Raw genomic sequence first — 22,365 nt, forward strand, 5'->3', positions numbered from 1 at the left:
ATGATGTTGAGAAAATACAGTGAATAGACTGAATTCCAGGCCGAGGCAGAGACAAGCTGGTAGAGGCTCTAGTGCACAAGTTCTGTGAGGAGCTGCTGAGGGAGCTGGGGGTGTTTAGCCTGGAGAAAAGAAGACTCAGAGGGAACCTCATCACTCTCTACAGGATGAGAGACTGAAAGGATGTTCCAGTGTGGTGGGTGTTCTTCTCCTAAGTAGCAGGCAAGAGGATAAGAGGAAATGGCCTCAAGTTGTGGCAGGGGAGGTTTAGATTTGATACCTGAAAATATTTCTCCACCAAAATCAAGCAGTGGAACAGGCTTCCCAGGGAGGTAGTAGCATCACCATCCCTGGGAGCTAGCTAAAAGACATTTAGATATGGCACTTGGGGACATGGTTTAGTGGTGGCCTTGGGAGGGCTGGGTTAATGGTTGGACTCGATCTTAGAGGTCTTTTCCAACCTGAATGATTCTGTGATTGTTTTGTGTCTCCCTGATGGTTTCATGGAGATGCTGGGTTGCTCTCTGTACTTTGTTCCACCCACGGTCTAAGGGTATGGAAAACTCCTGGGTGTGGCAGGGTTTCTGTGTCAGCTGGCAGCACTGCATGCTGGAGCTGCTTCATGTTGGTTTGCCTGAGGGGGTCACTGGGAGAGTATCAATTGTAGGAGTGAACTTATTGATGCTTTCTACAAAGGCTGAATGCAGTTGACGCAATTGAACGTTGCTGCCGGGACAAAAGCAGTGGATCAGCAATGTTCATTGCTCTTTGTGATATTCAGGAGCAAATACAAATGTCTATGATGAATATGCCTGCAGCATTTCTTTGGTTTGGAATTGGAATCACGCAGACTGCACTTTGTCCATGTGCTATAGCTCCCTTTGATAACAGCCAAAGATGTGTAATTTTAACTTCAGCCGTTATGTCTTGTTTTCTTTCCCACAGCTGTAGGAGAAGTGCTTTCTTTATCAAGGATACTGAAAGGGAAGGCATACTTGTGAGAGGTTTTTATCCCCTCATCTTCACCGTAACCATTTCCTTTAGTAGCTAATAATATTCAGTATTTATTTCAGTGACTTACATAAATCTCAAATGCATAAACCAGCAGCATCTTTTTTTCTGCAGCTTTTTCTTGTGGGAACTTGTTGAAATGAACTATCTCATTGAAAAACTCCATTCCTGGAATGAGGAGGACTGTTGTACCATTCTTCAAGTGGAGCAATGAGAACTGGGAGGGTGTCTCTGCTTTGATTAGTGTGAGTCAGGGAGGATATCAGTTCCTCCAGGAGATTTATAGCATTTTAGGGGGCAGGCTTTTAAGAGCATACCTTGTGCTTCAGGTATCCATCAAGCCTCTTGGCAGAGTCCTTTGAAGTTACTGCTGTGGGTGCTGTTGTTGCTGCATGGTCTCTTGCCAGCTGTGTGATGAATTTGGACATGGGGACACAGCAGAGCAGAGGACCCTGGTTGGACGAGGCCAGTGAGTGTGCTGGCTGGAAGGACAGGCCTTATTTTTCACACCTGTTTTGCAGGTGGGACAGGAGAGGTTCACATGGTTTGTGGTTCTTTCCTTCATCAGAATAGTCAAGTCTCACCTCCAGTCTCTTCCTCCCTGCCTAATCTCTAACTCAAGCCAGACACTTTCTGTGTGGGATGATGAGGAAAGGGTGTAGCTGTCTGTGCTGGCACTGTTTGCAGCTTTCTCCACAGCACCCACTTGCTCTATGAGTCAGTAAATCCTTTTCGTTTTGTCAGGTGGCCTCTTGCTTGGAAACTCTTCAGTGTCCAGTCTTTGTGCCTTATCTCTGGAAACAGTACCTAGAAAGTGGTTTTACAAGCTCAGTGTCCTACCCTTGCTTTGTTAAAATACTTTATTATTTTCAAAACTGTGGGACCAAAGGGGAGAGGTGTATATTAAATAGTGTTGATATTATCTGGAAGATTTTAATGCATGTTGCTTTACAGATCACCACTCTTAGGCAAAGGGCTGGAATTAATAAGGTGACAGAGAAGCCAGAAAATTACATTAAACTGGGCATGAGGTCTGTGTCAACCCTATCAAACATTATCTTCAATTACAGAAGTATCTTCTGGCACCTAGGAGGAAAGGTCCCTCTGAAAATACTCTTTCCACTTGGGATTTTGGCTTTTTTTTTTTTTTGTTCAGGCTTTCAGTGAAATCCTTGGAGGTTTTTGCATCTGGTTAAAGGAAGAAAAAAACCTCTGTCTGAATCTTAAATAATAACAACTGGCTGCCCCCACTTTGTCCTGCACCACAATATGAAGTCTATTGTGCAGCAGAGAAACAGAAACGCATCTGGAATTTTTCCCATTGGGATTGATATGGATCTCGTTAATAGCAGCTTTGTGATCTATCTGTAACTGTTTTTCAGTAAGTGAAATTATTCTGATAGTAATGGTATTTTTTTTGTGTACATTGTACAAATGCTCCTTGAGTGGCTGTACCTAGGAGGCGGCACTTAAAGCTACATTATCCTGTTTCACCTAGTAGCAGGAAAAAAGCTTATTCTCTGGTTGGATGAATGATGCTGCTTTGACTTCTTGGCAGGCTTGAAAATCACACAACTGTTCCTTGAACAACATCCTAGAAGAAGGATCATGGCAAATGAAATTGTTTAGGCCTTAGGAATTCGTGCAATGGAGAACATTTCCACTCTCACTGTTCTTTAAGTTAGGATGTCCATCTGCTGAATAGTGCAAGTCATGGTGTAGATTTATGTTGGGGTGACTTTATGATGTGTATCCCATGTCACTGCCCTATGCCCAGAAATTAATTTTTGTACCTTTCTATGCCTTTAAACTGAGCCTGAGAGGGGGAAGGAAAAGCTGAACAAAACTTTTTCAAAGCAGCTTGCAGCTTGTTCAAGGTCACACAGAGACAGAGACTTTTTTTCAGCTGTAGCAGGAGAGCAAGAGGGAAGGGAAGCACACGGTTTGCTTTTCTTTCCAGCCAGTTTTCGGCAGTTTTTTTTCTCAGCTCCTTTTCCTCCGGAGAGTTGAACATTTTTTTTTCCTGGGACTCTGTTTTTTCCTTTTCTCTCTGCTGGACTGTTTCAACATCAGAATACATTGGGAGGACTTTCCACCAAGGCCTTGGCCATGGAGGTGGGCCCACCACCCCATCCCAGCTCCAAGGAGGGGGAGAGAGAGATCTACGGAAGGACTCTGAAATTTTCCCAGGTTTCTCTCAGCAGAGTGGGAGGTTTTATTATTTAGCATCATTATCCCTTTTCCTGTGTGTTTGTTAAATAAATAGTTTTTATCTCTTTCACTTTCCTTCGAGGAAAATTTATTTTTCCTGAACCTGGTGGGGGAGGGGTGGTTATAGCCTGCCTTCCCTCAGAGGATATACTTCTAGATTTGGCCAAACCGGAACAAGATTCCAACCACAATTGTCCAATTTCAAAGTGTTTGGGAAGAACTGTGCTTGCCCAGCATCTCCCATGCTTGCCCATCACCTCCTATGCTTTTAGTCCCTTCTTGTTTCCACCGCAAATTTTGTTCTTGTTTCTAGTTCATATCTTCCTGTTTTCTCAAATAAGCTGCAGCATTGATTTGATACAGTCATTGCTATGGCAGTTTTTCACATGAAATCCACATTGTGATAACTTAAAAAAAAAAAAAAAATCTTTTGAAAATAACTGACAAAAAATTGTAAGAAACATCACAGCGGACTATCTGTATAATTGTCTTTGAGCATCAGTTTGTGGTGTGCAAAGAAGATTCCCTTCTTGTATTTGTTTCTTTGCATTTAATTATCTGCCAGTCTTGTGTGCTGTAGGCAGCTATCGGAGCAATAGCTTCTACAGACTCTTTTTTTCCCCTCACTTTTACTGTTTTCCTCTCATTTCCTGTTTGTGTCTGTAGGCTTGTCCCTTGCCTGCATTTTCATTGGGGAAAGCTTCTGTGGATCACCTTAAAGTCACTGTAGGGAGTTGCACTGATGAGAGTTGCAACCTGCAAATAGTCAGTAATAATGAGTCAGGACAGAAAATGCATGCAGTTGAAAAATAATGGTTTCTTTTTATTCTTTCTCATTTCTGAGCATTTATTAGTTATTGAGGTCTCATTTCCAACTATAAGTCTAGAAAAATATTTTTTTATTTGCTGTGAGACTTTTTTAACGTGAAGGCTGAGATTCTCCCAGGAGTGTGATATGAGGAACTGTGTCCTGTAGAACTTTTCAGAATATTGCCCTACATGTAAGAAAACCAGAAGAGCTCACAAGACTTCTGTTAATGCCATAATGTGTATTTCATAACAGTTAATGTTTTCCATATCGTGTTGATAGGAATTTTCTGTCTAGGTTCTAAAATGGCATTGGTCATTCCAGAAGTGTATGAGCCTTGAAAAAATTAAGACTCTTTTCACTCAGATCAACCCATCTTTTTCAGTTACAATGCTTGAAACATTGACATTTCTTCTACCAGCATCCTCACTCCAGTAAGACTTATGCAGGGAACTTTTGCCCCAAGCGGATTTTTGACCTGGAGAAGAGCAACAGGCCAGAAGGGAAGGAACATCAGGCATTCAGAAACTGCATGAATTATGAAGTCAAGTCCTCTTTCTATGCAGACATCAAATCATACAACCCCTTTCATAAAATTACCAAGCTTCACATCAAGTAATTTGTTTTGTGCTTTCCTGTCTTCATTAGCTTCCTGAACAAGGCTGTTCTGGATTTTTCTAAACATTGGTGACCTTATTTTTTGTCTTTAGCTGGTTGTATCAGGATCAAGTTGTACTCATTTTGTGCTTAGTTGTTCATTAGCTTCAACAGCTCTTTCCCTTCTGTGCCACATCCCCTATGCTGTACATCAACAGAGAAGTCACATCTGTTCTGTGCTTGGCTGTGCTAAGCAACATGTGCATTTTTGGCTTAGCTGATAGTGGAAGGCTCTTTTTATCACTGTCCTGTTCCCTACATATATACCAGTTTCTTCACAACTTGGAGTGTTCCAGGATCCTTCTGCAGTGATATAATTACTTGTACGAAGGCCACTCCAAATTTTACTGTTCACTCCAATGATTTGAAATCTGAAAATTGGTCTGATACAGTAGGATGACCTCAAGATAGGCATATACATTAAATAATGTGGTAGGAGAAAATGAGATCAGAGACTCTTGAAGCAGTGAAGTGCAATTTGTTGTGCTCCATCATAAGGCTACTGGCAGCCTTATGGCCAGTAGTGGCAAGAATGAGCACTGGGTGGCAATGACAGGGATTAACTTCTCTCTGCAAGAAGGATAAAAGAGAACATTAAGTTGGCTTTATAAAAGTAATGTTCAGTCACTGCGTTTAACAGACTGGTTAATTAGTATGATGAAAGACAACAGGTCCATGTTGGGAACTGTGCCCATAATCTGCAGTCTTCTTGAACGTGTTAGATCTTCACCAGAAAACAAGAGATACCCCAGATACCCTGCCTTTTGGGAGTGCAGTGTCACAGAGCAGCAGTTACCCTACATGACTACCCTCCAATTTGTGCTCATTAGAAAGCACAATCCTCTTCCTGATCCAGTGGAATATTAACAGGAACATAATTGTTCTAAAGTTTGGCCAACTGGCAGAGTTGCTGGCTGGCATTTTCCATGGGAGCTAACTCTTCCTTCTTGTTTTTTATTTGTACAGAAGTCTTTGGAAACTCAGGCAGTAATTGCAGTCTGCTTTCGCTCACCTTCATCATGTTTCCAAATACCACATAATCTCATCTATTTGGCTCAGTGCTCCCTCAGAGTTCTTGAACCCCTCACCTGGCTTTTTGTAGGAAAAATGAGCTGTAATTCAATCTTGCATCATTGACAATAACACACGAGAAACAAGCTATGACATTGAAATGATGTTAGAAGACTGGTTTTTAAACTAACAGAACCCTGCGTTGTTGAGAAGTTAGCTTTTCACCCTGGCATAATTGTGTTTTGGTATTAGGGAGTTCTGTGAACAATGACAAATTTTGCGTGTTGTCTTATAAGCTGCTCCATGAGGCAGGTCAGGACAAAGTTTCTGCCTGGTCTGAATTTTATAGCTTTTTTTTTCTCCAAGAGGAAGCCAACCTTTAAACCAACCTTCTTGTTATTTTTTGTGTCTGCATGTTTTTGTGTGTTTTTTGTCTGAAATGTTTGGAGAATCAGTAGGAAAGTGTGAGGGTTTCATCAGAGCAGGCAAATGGATTTCTTTCTGTCTTTAATATTTAGTTTATCTCAAAACTTTTCCAGTCCCCATGACTAATTGCATTATATAGGTAAGCTGCTCGGGACACTTTGTTGGACTTCATGCACGTCAGAACACAGTCAGTGAGCAGGAGGGACTGAGCTGATATTAAATTATTCTTTGATTTTGTGCCTTGCTAGTGCCGTAAGCCCAAGACATTAATGACTGCAGAAAGGTTAAACTTTACGTGTCTTCCTGTTTATCACAAAGGTGCGGGGTACAAACAGAAAGCACTCTTGGCAGGCAGCAGGCTGCAAAATCCATGTGCTGCTTATCTACAGTGATGTTTGTACTGAAATTTGATTACCGTATATGAAGAGAAATACTTGAGAAGTGCAAGGAGTCTGAAGGGTAGCTCTTGATTCCCAGTGACAGCAGACTGTAGCTTGGCTACTTCGTCACCTCCTAGCAATGTTAGCCCAGTATGAAAGTGCTTTTAGATGAAATAGACCTGTGCAGAACTTTAAAAGATCATCTATTTGATTTTCCCTCTTAAAAGTAGGCACAGCTATGGCTAACTGGTATTTAATAGATACAAACTTGTTAAAAATAATACAATCAAATCAGAAACTGGTGTAGTTGATGTGAGTTCTGTAACCCATGTCCAACAGTAGATTTCAATGCGTAATAATCCCAAGCATAAGAAACACTTTTTTAACGATGAAGTTTTCTTTGCTGCCTTTTAGGACTGGTGTTACTACTTCTCTTTACCAGGGATGTAGAGATTCTGTCTTTCTCTTTTGCAGCAGCCTTGTAATATTTAATGGCTTATCATGTCCTCTTCCAGTTTTTTCTAGACTAAAGAAAGTAATTTTTTTATTCTAGCTTTCCTCAGACATCATGTTTTCTAGACCTTAGATCTTTTTCAGAGCTTTCCTATAGCCTTTTTTTCAGTTTGTTCATGTTTTTTGCCTGAGGCCCAGAATTGGACATGGTTCTTGAGTCGATGCTTTCTGATCTTGAATAAAGTAGAGTATTTAACAGGTTTTACAGCTGTGATAGTTACATTTTTCATTCATGATAGGATGTTTATCTTTTCTACAAGAGTGTAACAATGTTTTGTGTATGAACCACAGTGCAGAGGATGGAGACCTTTTAAGATACATCTTGGAGCAGCTGGTCCAGCTCTAAATAGAGCAGTGAGCAGGCAGTGGGAAAATGTCTGCACTGATGAGTTTAAACAACCTACTAGGTGATGGAGAGCAGAGGGCAAGAAGGCTGAAGATGTTCCAGAGTGCCTCAAAGGTACAGAGCAGTTATTCCCAGGAAGGAGGCAGGGATAACTGGAATAACTGCTACATGGTTTGTGAGGTTTTGGTTCAGTTGATTTTACCTGCCCCTTCCTTTGCTTATGGATTAAAGCCTGTTCAAAGTCATCTTTTTGGAGTTGCTGTGACATTTACTCCAGAGCACAGTTGTACTGCTGCATAATTCAGTGGCCTCTGTATGGGGAGTGGCCAAGTAGCTGAGGCCTTTGCAGCCTGAAAGGTACAACTGCAGATCCACTCAAGGGTCTGTAGGCACAAAGAGCATGGGAGACGGTGGGTGGGGATCTATGGCTCACTCTCTTGCAAAAGAATTAGGTGGTCTCAAATGGCACTGGTAGGGTGCTGTGACCAACCCTTCTTCAGTGCTAAGTTGTCTTTACCATGTTATTTTATTTTAGAATTCTGCAGTTTGTTAAGGTCAACTTAATTTTTGGCCTGATCTCTGCTGTTAAAGCTATTCTTCTTGCAGCCATCTTTTTTTGGGGGGGTGCGTTTGCTGATATAGGAAAAGTAGTATGCTGGTTGTAGGATGGGGTTAATCCTTATTAATGCAGTTTCTTAAATTTTTCAGCTGCTTGAGGAATCTTTGAGCTGCTTGGATTTTTGACAGAGGATTAATGTCAATAAGAAATGTGAAATCGGGACCTCACAAACCTCCTCATTCCTATGCTATCACACCACGCTGCTCCCCAGGGAAGGGAGGCAAGGGAGACAGCATACATCTAGGTCTCAGTAGGGAAAAAGGAAAAGGTTAGTTTAGATTTTCTCTCTGTATTTCCATAAATGCCTGTGTCAGGGCTAATGACTCAGCGCTCAAAGGCTTCAGTTTGTATTTAATTAACAACATTGGTAGATTTTGTGCCTTCTGTCTAACCATGGATGCTTTTGATCATCAGCAAACAGAAGATAGAAGTCATGCCAGAACAAATAAGTCATTTATTTATGTGGTTTAAAAAAAGATAAAAAAGCTGTTCCTGCCCCTTTACAAATGCAGTGTGCAGGTTCTGCACAGCATTAGGTTCTAGCACTGTTTGGGCTTTTTTCTTCCAGCTTTCAGTTTTCCAGCACTCCTGATTCTCCTTAATTAAAAAGAATGAACAGAAGCGCAGGTCAGCTTAAAGGAGGATGTTTAAAAAAAGGGAATACCTGAAATATAAGCTCAGAGTGGAGCTTAGTGGCTGCCAGTCTGCCTTTCCTTAGTGTCGTGGTTTCTCAGGAATGTGGTGCTGTCTTCTCCTTTACTCGTTCAGGAACTTGACCTTTCCTTCGTCCCTCCTTGTTAAAGCCAAAGACACATCAATCAGTTTATTTATTTTACTTTCTCTCAGATGTAGATTATTCTCTTTTACACATTTATCTATTAATTGCCTGGAAAGCAGGAGATAAGGAGTAGGGAGCAGATTCTAGTCAAGATTCAATGTGTGATTTTGTCCCATAGCTACCTTGCATAGGGACTGCAAGATGCTTTGGGAAGTCAGTGCTGATTATGCTGAATACCTCAGTGCTCATCAAAGAGGAGTAGCTGTGAAGCGATCTCAGTATCAGGGACAAAATGGAATGGCCAGAAAACTTGGCTGGGGAGCCTCTGGCAGGCTAGTTCAGCCTTCAGAAATGTTTTGGGGTCACAACTCTTCTTGTCAGGGAGGAAAAAACTGGAAATGTAATGTTTCATCACATAAGCCAGAGTTCTGTAGGCACAAATATATATCACATTTTTGTGTGATTATAGATTCCTGTTTAAGAACTGTTTCTGGCAGAACTCGCTCTTCCTTTCGCTGTGCATGGTGACAAATTGTTAGAGATTTTATTAATGTCTTTGTGTGAGGAATTCAAACTTGAGAAGTGGGAGAGATTTGTTTTGTACCTCACAATTATCATATCAAGCATTTAGTCCATTTAGATGTCATTTGTGTTTTAGCAGGGTATGCCATTCAAACTAGAGATTGTACATGCTTGGCATTTCCCTATCAAATTACACAGGTCATAAGTGCGTGCCACAAGCAGCCAAATTCCTCATCTTTTCAGGCTATCACATGCAATGAGATTGTATTATGTCTGTTCTGGAATTTGGGGGGCGTAGAGGGGAAAATTTAAATCTGAAAAATCTGAACTGTCCCTTTCTGCACCATTTTCCAAAGGAGCACAAGCCTGTTTTGGGTCTGGAGCTGTGGTTGCCACTGAAGCCAACCTGCCTTTCAGCAGCTGTGACAGGCAAAATGCAGCATCCCATACCGAGCTGCTCAGTACGTGCAGGGTTTTAACATCATTCGGAAACGTTTGCTTTTTCTGTTTGACAAACTCCCATGCATTCCTTGGAATGTATTTTAGGTGCTCTGCAGAGAGCATTCCCATGGCCTGTTTGAGGCAAATCCCGATGTTTCCTGAAGGGTCCTGGAATACGCCAGATGCAGTTCAGAGCTGAGACAGAACAGCCATGCTCCTGGAGAGTCTGGCAGACAGCATTTTCCTGTCACTGCTGGACATCAGTTCTGGCTTGCTCTGATTTATTGAGGTGGCAAAGCGCATGAGCTTACAGCATTCATAATTTCTTAATATTTCCAAAACAGAATTACTTTCAAGATTTATGGGAGCAAAATATCCTCTAACTTGTTCCCTTTTTTCCCATATGGATATAATATTTCCTAAAACTGTTCCTCCTTCTTCAATGAAGCAAAAGTATGAATTAAAAGTCCATTTCCCTCACCCTGTATACAGGAGTATTAAATATTACCAAATAATACTAACTAGTCTAAGGCTATTGTGTTCTTTGCTAGAAAAATCCCTAATTTAAATTTACTTGTAGCAAATACAATAAAAAGGTCAATGGCCATTTCACCCTTCCTTTGGCATCATGTTGGTGCCCTGGTTGCCACATGCAGAAGGGATAGCATAGAGCATTAGATCAGTCATGCCTTCAGCTTCAGCTGATTTGGGGAACTCCCCTGGGATCCAGAGAGTCCTAGGAGGATCTGACTTCCCTCCTGGTTTTACCAGGCACCTTGTAAAGGGGAATCTGCATTAGGGAGAGGCACTCCTTACTCCACATCAGACTACTGTAAATTGTCTTTTCCAGGTGTATCACTTGCAAACAGGCCAGTTACTTGCATGTATGAATAACACCAGCTTCTGAGTTAGGCCTGACCTTATGGCCTGGATGTTCTTTCTCATGCAGTGCTTTAGAACAGGTGAACTGAGCTGGCAGAGGTTTTTATTTACAATGTACTTCTTGAATCCTCTTGTTTCTTGAGAAGAGAATAAAACCTGCTCATATAAGCATTTTCTGAAGCATCCAGGTTTTTCCTGGAGACTGCATGTCACAGCAGCAACGAGAGTAGCTTGCTTACCTTATAGAGCAGCCCCAAGGTGCTGGTGAGCCCCAGGCAACGCTGTCATCCCTCACTGCAGCTGCTGCATGGGGAGAACGGGACCACTCCGTGGGATGTGGCTTCTGCTGAGAGTTCAAGGGGTGGCTGTAAAGGAAGGGCTATGAACATCTATGCTGTAGCCGTGCAGTTTATAAAAGCTCTTGCGTTGCATGACAGTCCTGCAAAGATTCCTGTTGTTGTTGGAAGGAGGTGGAGATAAGTCCCCGGAGACCCCCCCAGGGAAACATAATAATTATATTTTGGTGCACCAAGATGTGTGAGAAAACATTGAACTAATTTGTCAGGTTATTGAAGTTTTTAGGATATTTTCAGAGTAAATGTGTTACAATTAATACTGTATTGTTCTTTATTTGTTTTTAAATAAGCCAGTGGGGTTTTTTTACTTAAGAGCTTCAGAAGCTCTTATATATCTAACATATCTCCCCCACCTTTTCCCAGATAAAATTATATATATGCTTTGTATTCTCAGCTCTGGAAAAACATTCCTTTCCTTCTAGATCAGCCGTGTCATCTGTGCATCTTGCTTTTATGGTTATAGATGATCTTATTAAAGATTGCATGAGTGGATGTGAAGCAGTATGCATGGGTGAATTTGAGTCTTCTTGTTTTGTTAAATTCTCTTGGTCTCTTTCCCATTTCCAGAGATTCCTGCAACCTGTGATTTACCTTGCATCTATGATAGGACTTCACTTTGATCGGTTTATAATTTAGATTTCATTCCATCCTTCCCTCACTGTGCTGCTACTTGAAATTGTTACTCTGTACCTGGCTGTGGCATAGTGTAGATGAGTTTATCTTAAATCAGGTAGTCAAGTCCAAAGGTTATCTGATTGCTGTAAGAGTTGCACACTGAGTACAGAAACAGCCTGAAGGAAGAGCTAAACCCCTGGGTTACATCTGTCTTGCTCCTATGTGTAGGTTGGCCAAGCTGGATTTATTTCAGGAGCATGTACCTTGTTCTGTAGTGGAGGTGTTCTCTCTGATTCTGAACACATAGTACATTCCTTTTTATGGTGGGATGGATTTTGATCCAGAACACCCCTGCTACTGTTTTGATATGATTGAATGAACAGATTTCTAATAGTATTAGTATACTTTCTAGTGTATATATATACTCAGAAGTAGTCCCATATGGAAGTTAGTATTTCTACATTTGCTAATTGTTTCCTTTTCTCTGGCCACTGTAGTAATTGTTTCTAGAAGAGACAAATTTTTTCTAGCTGCTGTGTTTGTGTGTTCAGGGTATAATTAGGATAATGTATTTCCATAATGACATGGTTAAGAAGGACTAGGTCTCTCATTTGTAAGGGATTCTGGATGGACCATAGCTGTTTGACTTGGCAGGAACCTCTCTTGAATCATTTATATGTTAATGAATGCACTAAAGAAGGCACTGAATTTCCATTTCCATTCTCTGTAAACTATGAGCTGCTTCATGATCTCCTGAACTGTTTTCTTTCTTGCCTGTGTGGTGATAGCTGTTGTGTATGTGCACATGAGTTAGGCCAAAGCAGGCTCCTCACACACTCACACAGACAGCACATAAACTGGCTTGGGCTCACAAAGCTGGAAGTGAAACTGCCTAAACCCTGCCTGCAATTTACAACTTATTGTAGCTAAATTAATAGCCAAACAGTAGTGGGGCAGTTCTAAATTGTTGAGTGGAAGTGATTGCTAGGTTCACGACTTGAGTGATTTGAGTGTCCTTGTGGCACAAATTCTGACAGGTTTGTTTCACTGCAGTCATCTTTGGGTAAAAGAAAAATCTTCTACATTACTCTCTTGCAAGTGGCAGTGTATAATCAGCACTTAGGTATGGATTCTCTCAACATTCTTGCAGAAGTTTATCCTTCCCAGTTCAGGAGTTAATCTCTTTCTTGTTTTGGTTTTCTCAGGTTCTCGAAGCCGGCACCAATGTTCTTGGATGATTCCTTCAGGAAATGGGCACGTATCAGGGACTTTGTACCCCCCTTTGGAATTAAAGGACAAGGTATGAGAAAACTGCAGCTGTTGGAGAAGAAGGTGGTTCTGCAGATGCTTGCCCCATTTTCTTTTCTGTTTTGAAAACTCAGGTGGTCCTTTGGGCTCAGTTTATTTCCCCTGTTTGAGAGAATTATTGTAAATCCAGTTCTCAGAAATGCGGAAGGGTGTTCACAGCTGGACCGTGGACCTCAGAGGCTGGCCATAGGGAAGATGCTTTAGTACGTGAGGAGAGTCAGTGCAACAATGGCAATTTAGACCAACGACCACATTCTAGAAGAAGCATTTTGACATTGGCTGCCAGAGGATCTTGTAGCAGCTTTGGTGACAGCAGCAGAGAGTTCAAACTGCTTTGAAGTACCTTTAAGTCAGTAATTCTCTAAAGAACAGGAAAGATGCCTTGGGCTCGACTGCTGATATCAATCTTCATTTTCTTCTCATAGAAGGTGGGCTACTTATTGACTCATATGACAAATAAGAAAAGTATGTTCAGATGCTTTGATGATGATTTGTAATATGCGCTGTCCCCAGCTGGGCAGCAGGGGCTGTGTCTCAGGCGTGCTGTGGGAAAGCAGGAGTGGTGGTTGGTGGATGAGATGGGAGCCAGTAGCCCACCCAGCAGATGATTTATTTTGGGGTGACAAGCTCCTACCTATCCCACATTTGCTATCACACCCTCTCTGTCTGAGTGGTGGTGGAGCAGAAGGCTCGTGCTCACTGTAGTGATTTGCTGCAGACTTTCTGAGTTCCTGTGTATTTAAGAAGTTTTTGTGGTATTGAATCAACTTTCAAGATTCTTTTTTCCACTGACAAACTCAAGATTACATGTAGTCCTGTAGGAATTGAAATACCTGGTGGAGAAAGAACTGGTGCCACAGAAGGCTTGGCTCTGTGTGCCTCCCTGGAAACAGGTGTGGTAGTTGTCGGAACAATCTCTGATCAAATCAAAGGCTCTACTGACAAATTGCTTTTGGCTTGCATCAGTTCCCTTCTTTGTTTTGTCCATTCCTTGTCCAGTCAGTCTTTTGCAGCTCAATAGGAAGCTAATTACTGTCCTCTAAACCAGCCAGCAGAGTTTGCAGCAAAGAATTAACAGTGGCAGTGCAGGTGGGAGGCTACTGTGACCACAGGAGGGCTTGTCCCCTTCTAAACCAGCACACATGGTGTACAAAACTCGGGCGAGGTGCCTGGCCAGCGTGGCGGTGGGATTTGCAGGTTACACACGATGTCAGCTAGTCCTAATAAAAATCATTCCGTTAAACTGAATCCAAATGGAGAAATTCACCAAGAGAGAATGACAGAACAGCTCTGGCAGCCTTCTCTCTGGGTTTGTTGCCAGCTTGTATCACCACTGCAATGTTATGTAAATCTGGTGTTTTATATTGGATTTCCTCAGTTAAAAAGAGAAATGAGAAATTGCCATTATTTAAATGGCTGTGAGCTGAAGCCATGGGACGGAAACCGTTGAATAGGTTATTTTTTTAACACCCTCCTGGGATTGAATTTTGTGCCAAGTTTCAGTCTGGAACAAGTTGTGTGTGTGGGAGGGTTGAATTATAAATCCGTGTAGCCCTGGATTTCTAATGGCCGTGCTGACAGGCTGTGAGTCCTAGCGATGCGAATGGCGCCCTTTCATGTTACACATCACTTGGAATTCTTGCATCAGTCTTTTCTGGCTGTCCCATGGGATGCATTTCGGCTCAGACGACTGATTAGATGATGGGATCAGCACCTCATTAGGGCTTTCAGTCAGGGCAATCTAATGGTATCCAAACAAATGATCCAGGCAGGCAGCATGGAGCTCAGTCACGTGCTGGTGCAAGATGAAGACTCTCAAAGCTGGGATGTGCATGGGAAAAGGAGTAGTCAGGGTGGCTGAGAAAGTGTAGAGAGACGTGGCTGTGTTGAAACAGACGGGGCAGGAGTTCTGCTCTGTGTGTTAGGCAGCCCCCTGACACCGTCAGCTGGGATTTCTGACGTGCATCCCACTGGGAAAGGTAGTTGGTGTTCATAGACACCAACTGCAGCTGAGATGGTAATGGGAAGACCTTGCCGAGAACTGTGGTGAATATCACCTGCTGTTTTTAAGTCACTGTGATCTATTCCAAGTGCAAAATGGCTTTTTGTTTATTTGGGTTTTTTTGATTTTATTGGGTTTGCTCTTTTTGTGTGTGTGAATAACAGTTACAGGATGAGCTCACTTTCAGTAATGCTGCATGTTCCAAGGAACTTCTAGAAACTAATCTGTGGTAGCTTGAAAGTGCTACAGTTATGAAATCAAGGGATTCTTATCAGCTTGGAACCTAATCCACCATTTCTGCTTTCTCTTGTTAAAGTTTCTATGCTTACCTAAGTTTTGCTTTGCTTTGTCTCTGAAAAAAAGCTGAATGAAGTCCTTTTTTATCCATCTCTTTGTGTTTACTGGTCTAAGAAAGGACAGTTCCAAGATTGCAAGAATGAATCTTGCAATATTTAGGGGAAAGCAGTTTTTGAGGAGCATTGTCTACTGGGCTGCAGTAATTTGGAATAACACATATCTATAAATTACATGTAAAAGAGTAGAAATGGCTCAGAAATTTTCAGGGCAGGACTACTGCTCTTTAAAGATTATCGTATCAAGGAGAAGGCAGTATGCTGATCATTTTGACACAGTCCATCAGAGATTTTCATTTTCTTCAATGAGAATCTGATTGTAAAGACAGTTCTCCTATCTCCAGGTGCTTAGAAGTACTCAGTACAACATAGAAAGTTTAACAGTGCTTCTTTGTGAAAGAGTTCTCACTCCTTTACTCCAGTGGTTATTTTCTCATTTGGCCATTAGCCCGGGCAAGGAGGTTTTATGGACAGAGTGCTCCATTCTTGGCATTTGTGCGTAGAAGCCCTCAAGGTGAATATGGTCCTGAATATGAAAGTTTTTAGACTTTCCCCCAAATGCTGCTGGCTCTGAAATGGACTATCGCAGTAGGAATACTGCACATCCTGTGTTGGATGGGAAACTGCTGCTATTGTCAGTTAACAGCCTTAGTGATTACTTGCATGCTATGAAAGAGGCACAGAATAAGCAGGTGGCAACCCTGCTGCTTTATGAGCAGGGCTTTGTGAGATGAGGCGTGTGGTAGAAAGTCTTGTGCAAACTCTCTTTGAACGGTGGTTCTGAAGGTCCTCAACAAGGTATTAGAAATAGATTAAGAAGAACTTAAGAGCAGCTGTTTTACCTTTTTCTTAACCTGTCTTAAATGGGCAGCGTTTTAGTATATATTGATATATTGTAGTTGTTGACTCTCTGTTCACCAAAGATCTGGGCCAAGGATTGGTCCTAATTACTTGATCACAATGCCCAGCAACCTGGGACAAAAGCAGAGTTGAGAGCTGTCAAGAGTGTTGGAACTGATCCAGCAGGTTGAAGCTATTGTTGCATTCATCACAGATGTCTGTAGCCCTTGTGGAAATTCTGGCTTCCTCTGTGTGCAGAGAATAGGGAAAATAATAGGTATGAAGAGGTGTGATTATGTTTTTACACCATGAATGGTCACTACCAGTATCTAGTTCGGCCATTCATGTAACAGTGGCTCTAGGTTTTGCCCAGTGACTTCTGCAGCTGGCTGTGAACCCATGAGATTATATTTCAGAATCTGGATCAAGATTTTTCTGAAGGAAGAATGTCCATGTTGACAAACAGGCCAGTGTCATGTTTGACTGCACTTACTTTTAAAAAATGAGATTGTCTGCCATATCAAACTTGTTGTCTCCTACTGTGGGACTTGACAGAGTCTGGAAACGGGGTTGGCCACTCTAAGTGGTTGGAAACGATGACTCTGTCTCTATTAATAAATAAAGTGGTTGTCCTGTGGTCGTGAACGCTGTTGAGCTCATTGTTCAAACAGATTAACTCCCTGCCCCCCACAAAAATAGAGTGGCTATGTCCAGGCTTCCTATCAAGAAAGGTCAGTGGCCTGTATTAGCCTGTGAATGCGTGAGAATTGTAGAGGAGGATGTTTGTTGGCCCTGGTGAGCACATCTGGGACTGTGCTAACACTTTAATAGTATGGACTCGAGTAGGACCCTGTGGGCCCATGCCCTGCTGCCAGTGTGTTTACTGGTGTGTTTATAGCCAAAACGTGGAACATGATAAATTGGTCAACTTTCAGAATTGTCAAGAAGATCAAACTGTAACAAGAAGCTGTAACTCTGAAAGCTACAAATGTCAAGGATTCCTGTGGGGGGCAGCTCCAGCTGCTGAGCACCCTCCTGAGTCCCAAGGCTATTGTTTTGGTGTTAACTAGGATGTTGGAGTGCTTCCCATGTTTCACCATTTGCAAGGGTCTAATTTGCCAGGAATTCTTTCCCAGCACCCACCAAGTCTGCTGTTGCAATATTTTTCATTGAAGAGCAAGGAGACTGCAGCAATCTCAGGCTCTTAGAAGAGTTACATAGAGGTTTTTTTTTAATTTAAATTGACATTTCTTCTTTTGGATTTGCACCCTTTCCTAGCAGTGCTTCTGTCAGTGTAATTATGGAGGTATGAACATGCCCGTGCTGTCCATGTAGTTGCAGAGATCCTCTAGCATGTGCACTGCTCTCAGGGTTAAATTTGTCAATGAATAAGCAATGGAAAAATTGTTTATAGTGTTAGTAAAGTTATTAATCCCAGAGGGCCTCCTCCCCGAATTTACCTCTGTAGCTAAAGCAAAAGGAAAGAGTTATTTGGAGAAGGGCAACAAACAAGACTGGAGAAATACCTGACTATTAATAGAATATCTCAGTACATGTGGTTTGAAGAATATAAAAGGCTTTCATAAGAAAGAGTAGCTAGTATCTGGCATCATCTCTGTGTAATGAGGACGGGAGAGTTGCTGCAGTTTTTTTTTTTTAACTTAAGTGAAAACATATGGCACAGCATACACTAAAAAACTAAACAGACATGATCTATGTAATATCTCTTCCATGCATTTAGTTAGTAATTGTGTCACTGCTTTGCAGAAATTATAGGTCTTCACTTCTACCTTTGTTCCTGCTCAGCTGTTTTGAGCAGAGAGGCTGTTTTGTTGGCCCTGAATCAGTTTGTCTTTGAAGTTGATAGTTATTTCTTAGGCAGCGATTCTGTTGTCACCATCTCAGAATTTCCCTCCCATCAGGACACTAGGAAGCAATTTCTTCCCCATGGTGATAAGAGAATCTTAAGACCATGTTTGAAATGCTACAGTTTTATCAAATGTAGTATGAACTACTGGCCAGGAGACTTCATATTTTCGCTTGATACTGGTGGGATGTCTGGAACTGGTGACACATTCAGTGACAAAGGAATTAAGTCTTTGTCTAGACCACCAATGCTAATGGATGTATTGTGCAATGATTAACTGTTCTTATACTTGGTTTTATTTGGATGTTTTCTTTTGTGTCAGTGCTCCTGGGAAGAGCCGTGGTTCAGTGCTGCTCAGCAGTTGTTCAGTAGTCTCATGGGGCAGAGGTCATTCATCTCCAGTGAAAATGTTGAGTTTTCAGGCCTGCAAAAGCTGGCATATCACAGTGGTGTTGGGAGAAAATCTCTCTTTTCATGAATGCTCTTTTTTGCATAGCTTTTTCTTTTACATTGACTTTCTTGGCATGAGCAATACTTAATCTCTGAGAAAACATATTTGGTTGGACATGACAAGTGAAATTTGCAGCTGATTCAAAAAAAAAACATTAGAAAAGTAGGTCTTTTCTAACCTAATCTTCTAGCTCTTTGTAGAGACTGGAGTACCACATGCAGACACCTTCCCTGCATTTGACTGGGTCTGAATGAGTCGTTTTCTGCTTTAATTCTCCAACTTTATCCTCATTTTGTTAGTGGCACTCTGTTGTACAGATGATTTTCCTACTACAAGCATTTTTTTGTTCTTCGTGTCTTACTCGTCTAACAAAAAAGCAGAAGCCATCAGTTATATGTAAGCATATGTATATATATATGTATAGCCATTAGTTCTGTTCAGAGTAGGTATTAACAAGATGGTTGTTTCTTCCTGAGTTGGAGGCACATTTCTGAACTAGCTTCCGCTAGAATTTTGCATTTGACCAAAATTGGTAATAGTTGCCATTATCATGTGGGAATATAGATATAAAAATGTTGATGTTCCCCCAGGGAATTTAGCTGATTTTATAGCCTAAAGAAATGAAATGAGAGGTTTGAAGAGGAAAAAAAGCTGTAAGTTTCAGAAGAGGTGGATGGTTAACTTTTCATTACTGAAGAAAGTGTATAAAGGGAAGTTATGTTGTGAATTTTGAAGTTAAATCACTTCTCTTTCTTGAGCTCTCATGATGAAAGTACAATCCTCCAGTGCAGTCCCTTATTTCAATCAAAACCAATGCGTTGCTGTTGAGTGTGCCTAAAAAATAGTCCTGCTCCCAACCCACTGGGAAGGGAAAGGTGCCCCAGGGAGATGCAGACCTTAAGTTTGCAATTAATTGGATGACTCCATATTGGAGTTCTTCACAGAATTCCAATTGCAATTCTTCTTGAATTGCAATTGAAACACGGATATTATTCCTCTCTTCTACTTCCTGGAGAGAGGAGCAGGTCTTCTCTGGCTGTTGTGTTTTGAAGTGTCATTTATTAATGCTTCTGCAAGGATCAGAAGAATTAGGAATCGCTGTAGTAGTTATTGAGTTTTTTGGCCTTGAAGATATTGCCTGGCCACCTGTGAATGGTTATCAAAAATGTAGAGCCCTCTACAACAACTGTATTTATTTTTCTGCTTGTCTTTAACCAGCACACTGTGAATCTTTCAAGGACTGTTTTTATTTGGCGTGAATTTGCCTCTTTCTATAGACTTTATTGCTTCCTGTGCATTGAACTTGAGTTTACATCAAAATTGTTAATGCATGGTTATTGCAAAATGTTGCCCATTTTTTTGCATAATTGTTTTTTAAATTAATGTTCCAACTTTCCAAGCCCTGGGATTATGTTGGGAACTAAGCTTGTATTCTGAAAAAACAAACTCTTGGTTGTGAAGAAAAGCTTGGAAAAAAAAAATCCCCAAAGGCTCCAAAACAACGATGTAAATGAAGAGTCCAAATGTTATGTATTTTATTTATATCTTGTTATAAAAAAAGGCCTTAAGGGCTTTAATGGAGCTTACATTTAATGCATGCCAGGTTCTTCTAAAATTGCTAGGGAGGATACCATGCACATTCAGTCTTTTTTTTTTCTTTTGAGTTGTGTCTATGCAACAATGTATGCCTCTTGTCTTAATGCCATTACAAATCATCAATGGAGATATTGTGAGGAGCGGCAGTTTTATGTCCTGTTGTTAATAAAGTGGATCTCCAGTAAACCACCTAAATCTGGTACAGCTAGTGACCTCAAGAAACCACTCTCTCATATTTACACACAAGTTTTGATCTCAGGATAGACTCCTCAGTTTGTAGTTAGCTGTTTTTGAGAGCCAGTTCATGTCTTTGCAATGCACTGCTAAATGCTGGAATTCTTCATAGCTGCTTTTTCCTGCATTGGCCTCCTAAAGTTAGCTGATCAATAATAAAAAGAAGTGGTGCAGGAAATTTCAGACACATTGTTGTACCTGTTGTAATCACTGGATTCCCAGCTTCACAAAGATACAAATAATGTTGATTGTCTACAGCTGGACATGGTGTTTCTGGGAGAGAGAACAGACCATGTGGTGAGACTTGGGTCCATGGCCTCATGCTGGGCACCAGGGTGGCAAATCACAGAATGAGTGAGGTTGGAAGGGACCACACTGGGTCATCTGGTCCAACCTCCCTGCTCAAGCAGGGTCATCTCAGAGCACATTGCACAGGATTGCATCCAGACAGCTCTGGAATATCTCCAGTGACAGAGATCCCACACCCTCTCTGGACAGTCTGTTCCAGTGCTCGGTCGCCTGCACAGTGAAGAAGTTCTTCCTTATATTGGGAGGGAACTTCCTGTACATCAGTTTCTACCTGTTGCCTCTTGTCCCATTGCTCATCACCACTGAGCAGAGCCTGGTCCATCCTCTGACACCTCCCTTCAGATACTGACATTAATTAGGTCCCTTTTCAGTCTTCTCTTCTTAAGGCTGAACAGGCCCAGCTCCCTCAGTGTTTCCTCATAAGAGAGATGCTCCAGACCCTTCATCATCCTTGTTGCCCTCCACTGGACCTGCTCCAGGAGCTCCATGTCTCTCCTGTCCTGAGGAGCCCAGAACTGGATACAGATACTCCAGATGCAGCCTCACTAGGGCTGAGTAGAGGGGCAGAATCACCTCCCTTGACTTGCTGTAAAGATCATTCCTCAAAAGATGTAAAAACTTTTCTGTTAAAAGTCATTCCTCAACTCCCATATGGAGCAAGACCTTAAAGTAAAAAAGTGCTGAAGGAGAAACTTTATACAGAGCTAAACTTTTGGGTAGTGTATTAAAAAAAGTGTATGTACTGGCTTGTGCTTAGAACTTGTTTGTAAATACTGTGACTTGTTTAATCCATGGCATTGGTAGTGTTTAGTTTACTCTCCCCACAAAGCTGACACACACGTGGCATTCTGTTACCGTGGGACAGGGACCCATGTGCAGAGTCTCCTGGCACACTTTATGGGATGTCAATCAACCTCACTCGAGTCAGTCTATTCCCAAAAGCTGGAGCTGATGCCCAGGACCCTGCAGAAGTGCTGGCTGGAGGAGTGGCACCTGGGTGACCACCTGTGGGGATGGGCACTGGCCATGGCTCCCAGGGCAAACACGCAGCACTGCAGCAACACGCTGTTCCCTGACCCTGAGGCATGGTATTCACACACTTACTGCTGGCACTAGGGGCCTGTAGACTTGCTGGGTTTTGGGGAAGGTGACTGGTATAGACAACTTGAAAAATTACAGCCTCTTCTCTTGGCCACTTGAGAGTGCACGAACATCCCAATCTGCCTACTTTCAAGGCAGGCAGAAGGTAGACCCTACAAGATGCCTGCAGTAAGCCCTGTGGACTGGAAAGGCCTCCCTTTTTTTTTTTTTTTTGGTGATACGAGCAAGAAGTTTCTGTATTAGAAACAACAATTTTAAGTGTTGTTGACATTTACAGTGAAGGTCTCCTCCATTCCTTCACATAAATAACAGAGAAAAAGACTAGAATTGAGACTTAGGCTGGTTCTCACTGTGTGGTCACTGTCTGCCTAATTTCTAACTATTTAGTTTTTCCAAATGTCTGAAAATTTCAGGGTCAACCTGAAGTCAAGATGTACTTGGGTTCAGAGAAATCATGCAGTCCTGAGCTGGCTTTTGAATATTCTGATGTTATAAGGCAAAGTTGATAGAATATGTCAAGATAACTCAGGATTCTTAGATAAATGTAGTCAACTCCTGCTCTAGATGGGAGAAAAATGTGCAGAGGCTTCTTGCTTTGTTTTTATAGTAAAAGTGCATGCACAGTGGTTGATAGATGAATGGGTTAAATAATCTCCCACTCTCCCCAATGATCTAAATTCTCCATGACAAGGAAAAAATGTAATAAACAAGCTATGGCTGCAGAAAACTGC

At 41.7% G+C, this 22,365-nt stretch overlaps 1 protein-coding gene across 9 annotated transcripts in view; it reads left to right on the plus strand.

Moving 5' to 3' along the window:
* ST3GAL3 (ST3 beta-galactoside alpha-2,3-sialyltransferase 3) overlaps window positions 1-22,365 on the plus strand; it is a 189,868-nt gene that overhangs the window by 106,150 nt on the left and 61,353 nt on the right. For all 9 annotated transcript variants that reach the window (XM_048312278.1, XM_048312276.1, XM_048312274.1 and 6 more), the window contains one exon: window positions 12,779-12,873. In XM_048312278.1, coding sequence (XP_048168235.1) covers window positions 12,779-12,873 — 95 coding nt within the window. The remainder of the gene's footprint in view (window positions 1-12,778; window positions 12,874-22,365) is intronic.

This window comes from Corvus hawaiiensis, chromosome 9 (assembly GCF_020740725.1).
Source record: "Corvus hawaiiensis isolate bCorHaw1 chromosome 9, bCorHaw1.pri.cur, whole genome shotgun sequence".
In the NCBI taxonomy this organism is placed as follows: domain Eukaryota; kingdom Metazoa; phylum Chordata; class Aves; order Passeriformes; family Corvidae; genus Corvus; species Corvus hawaiiensis.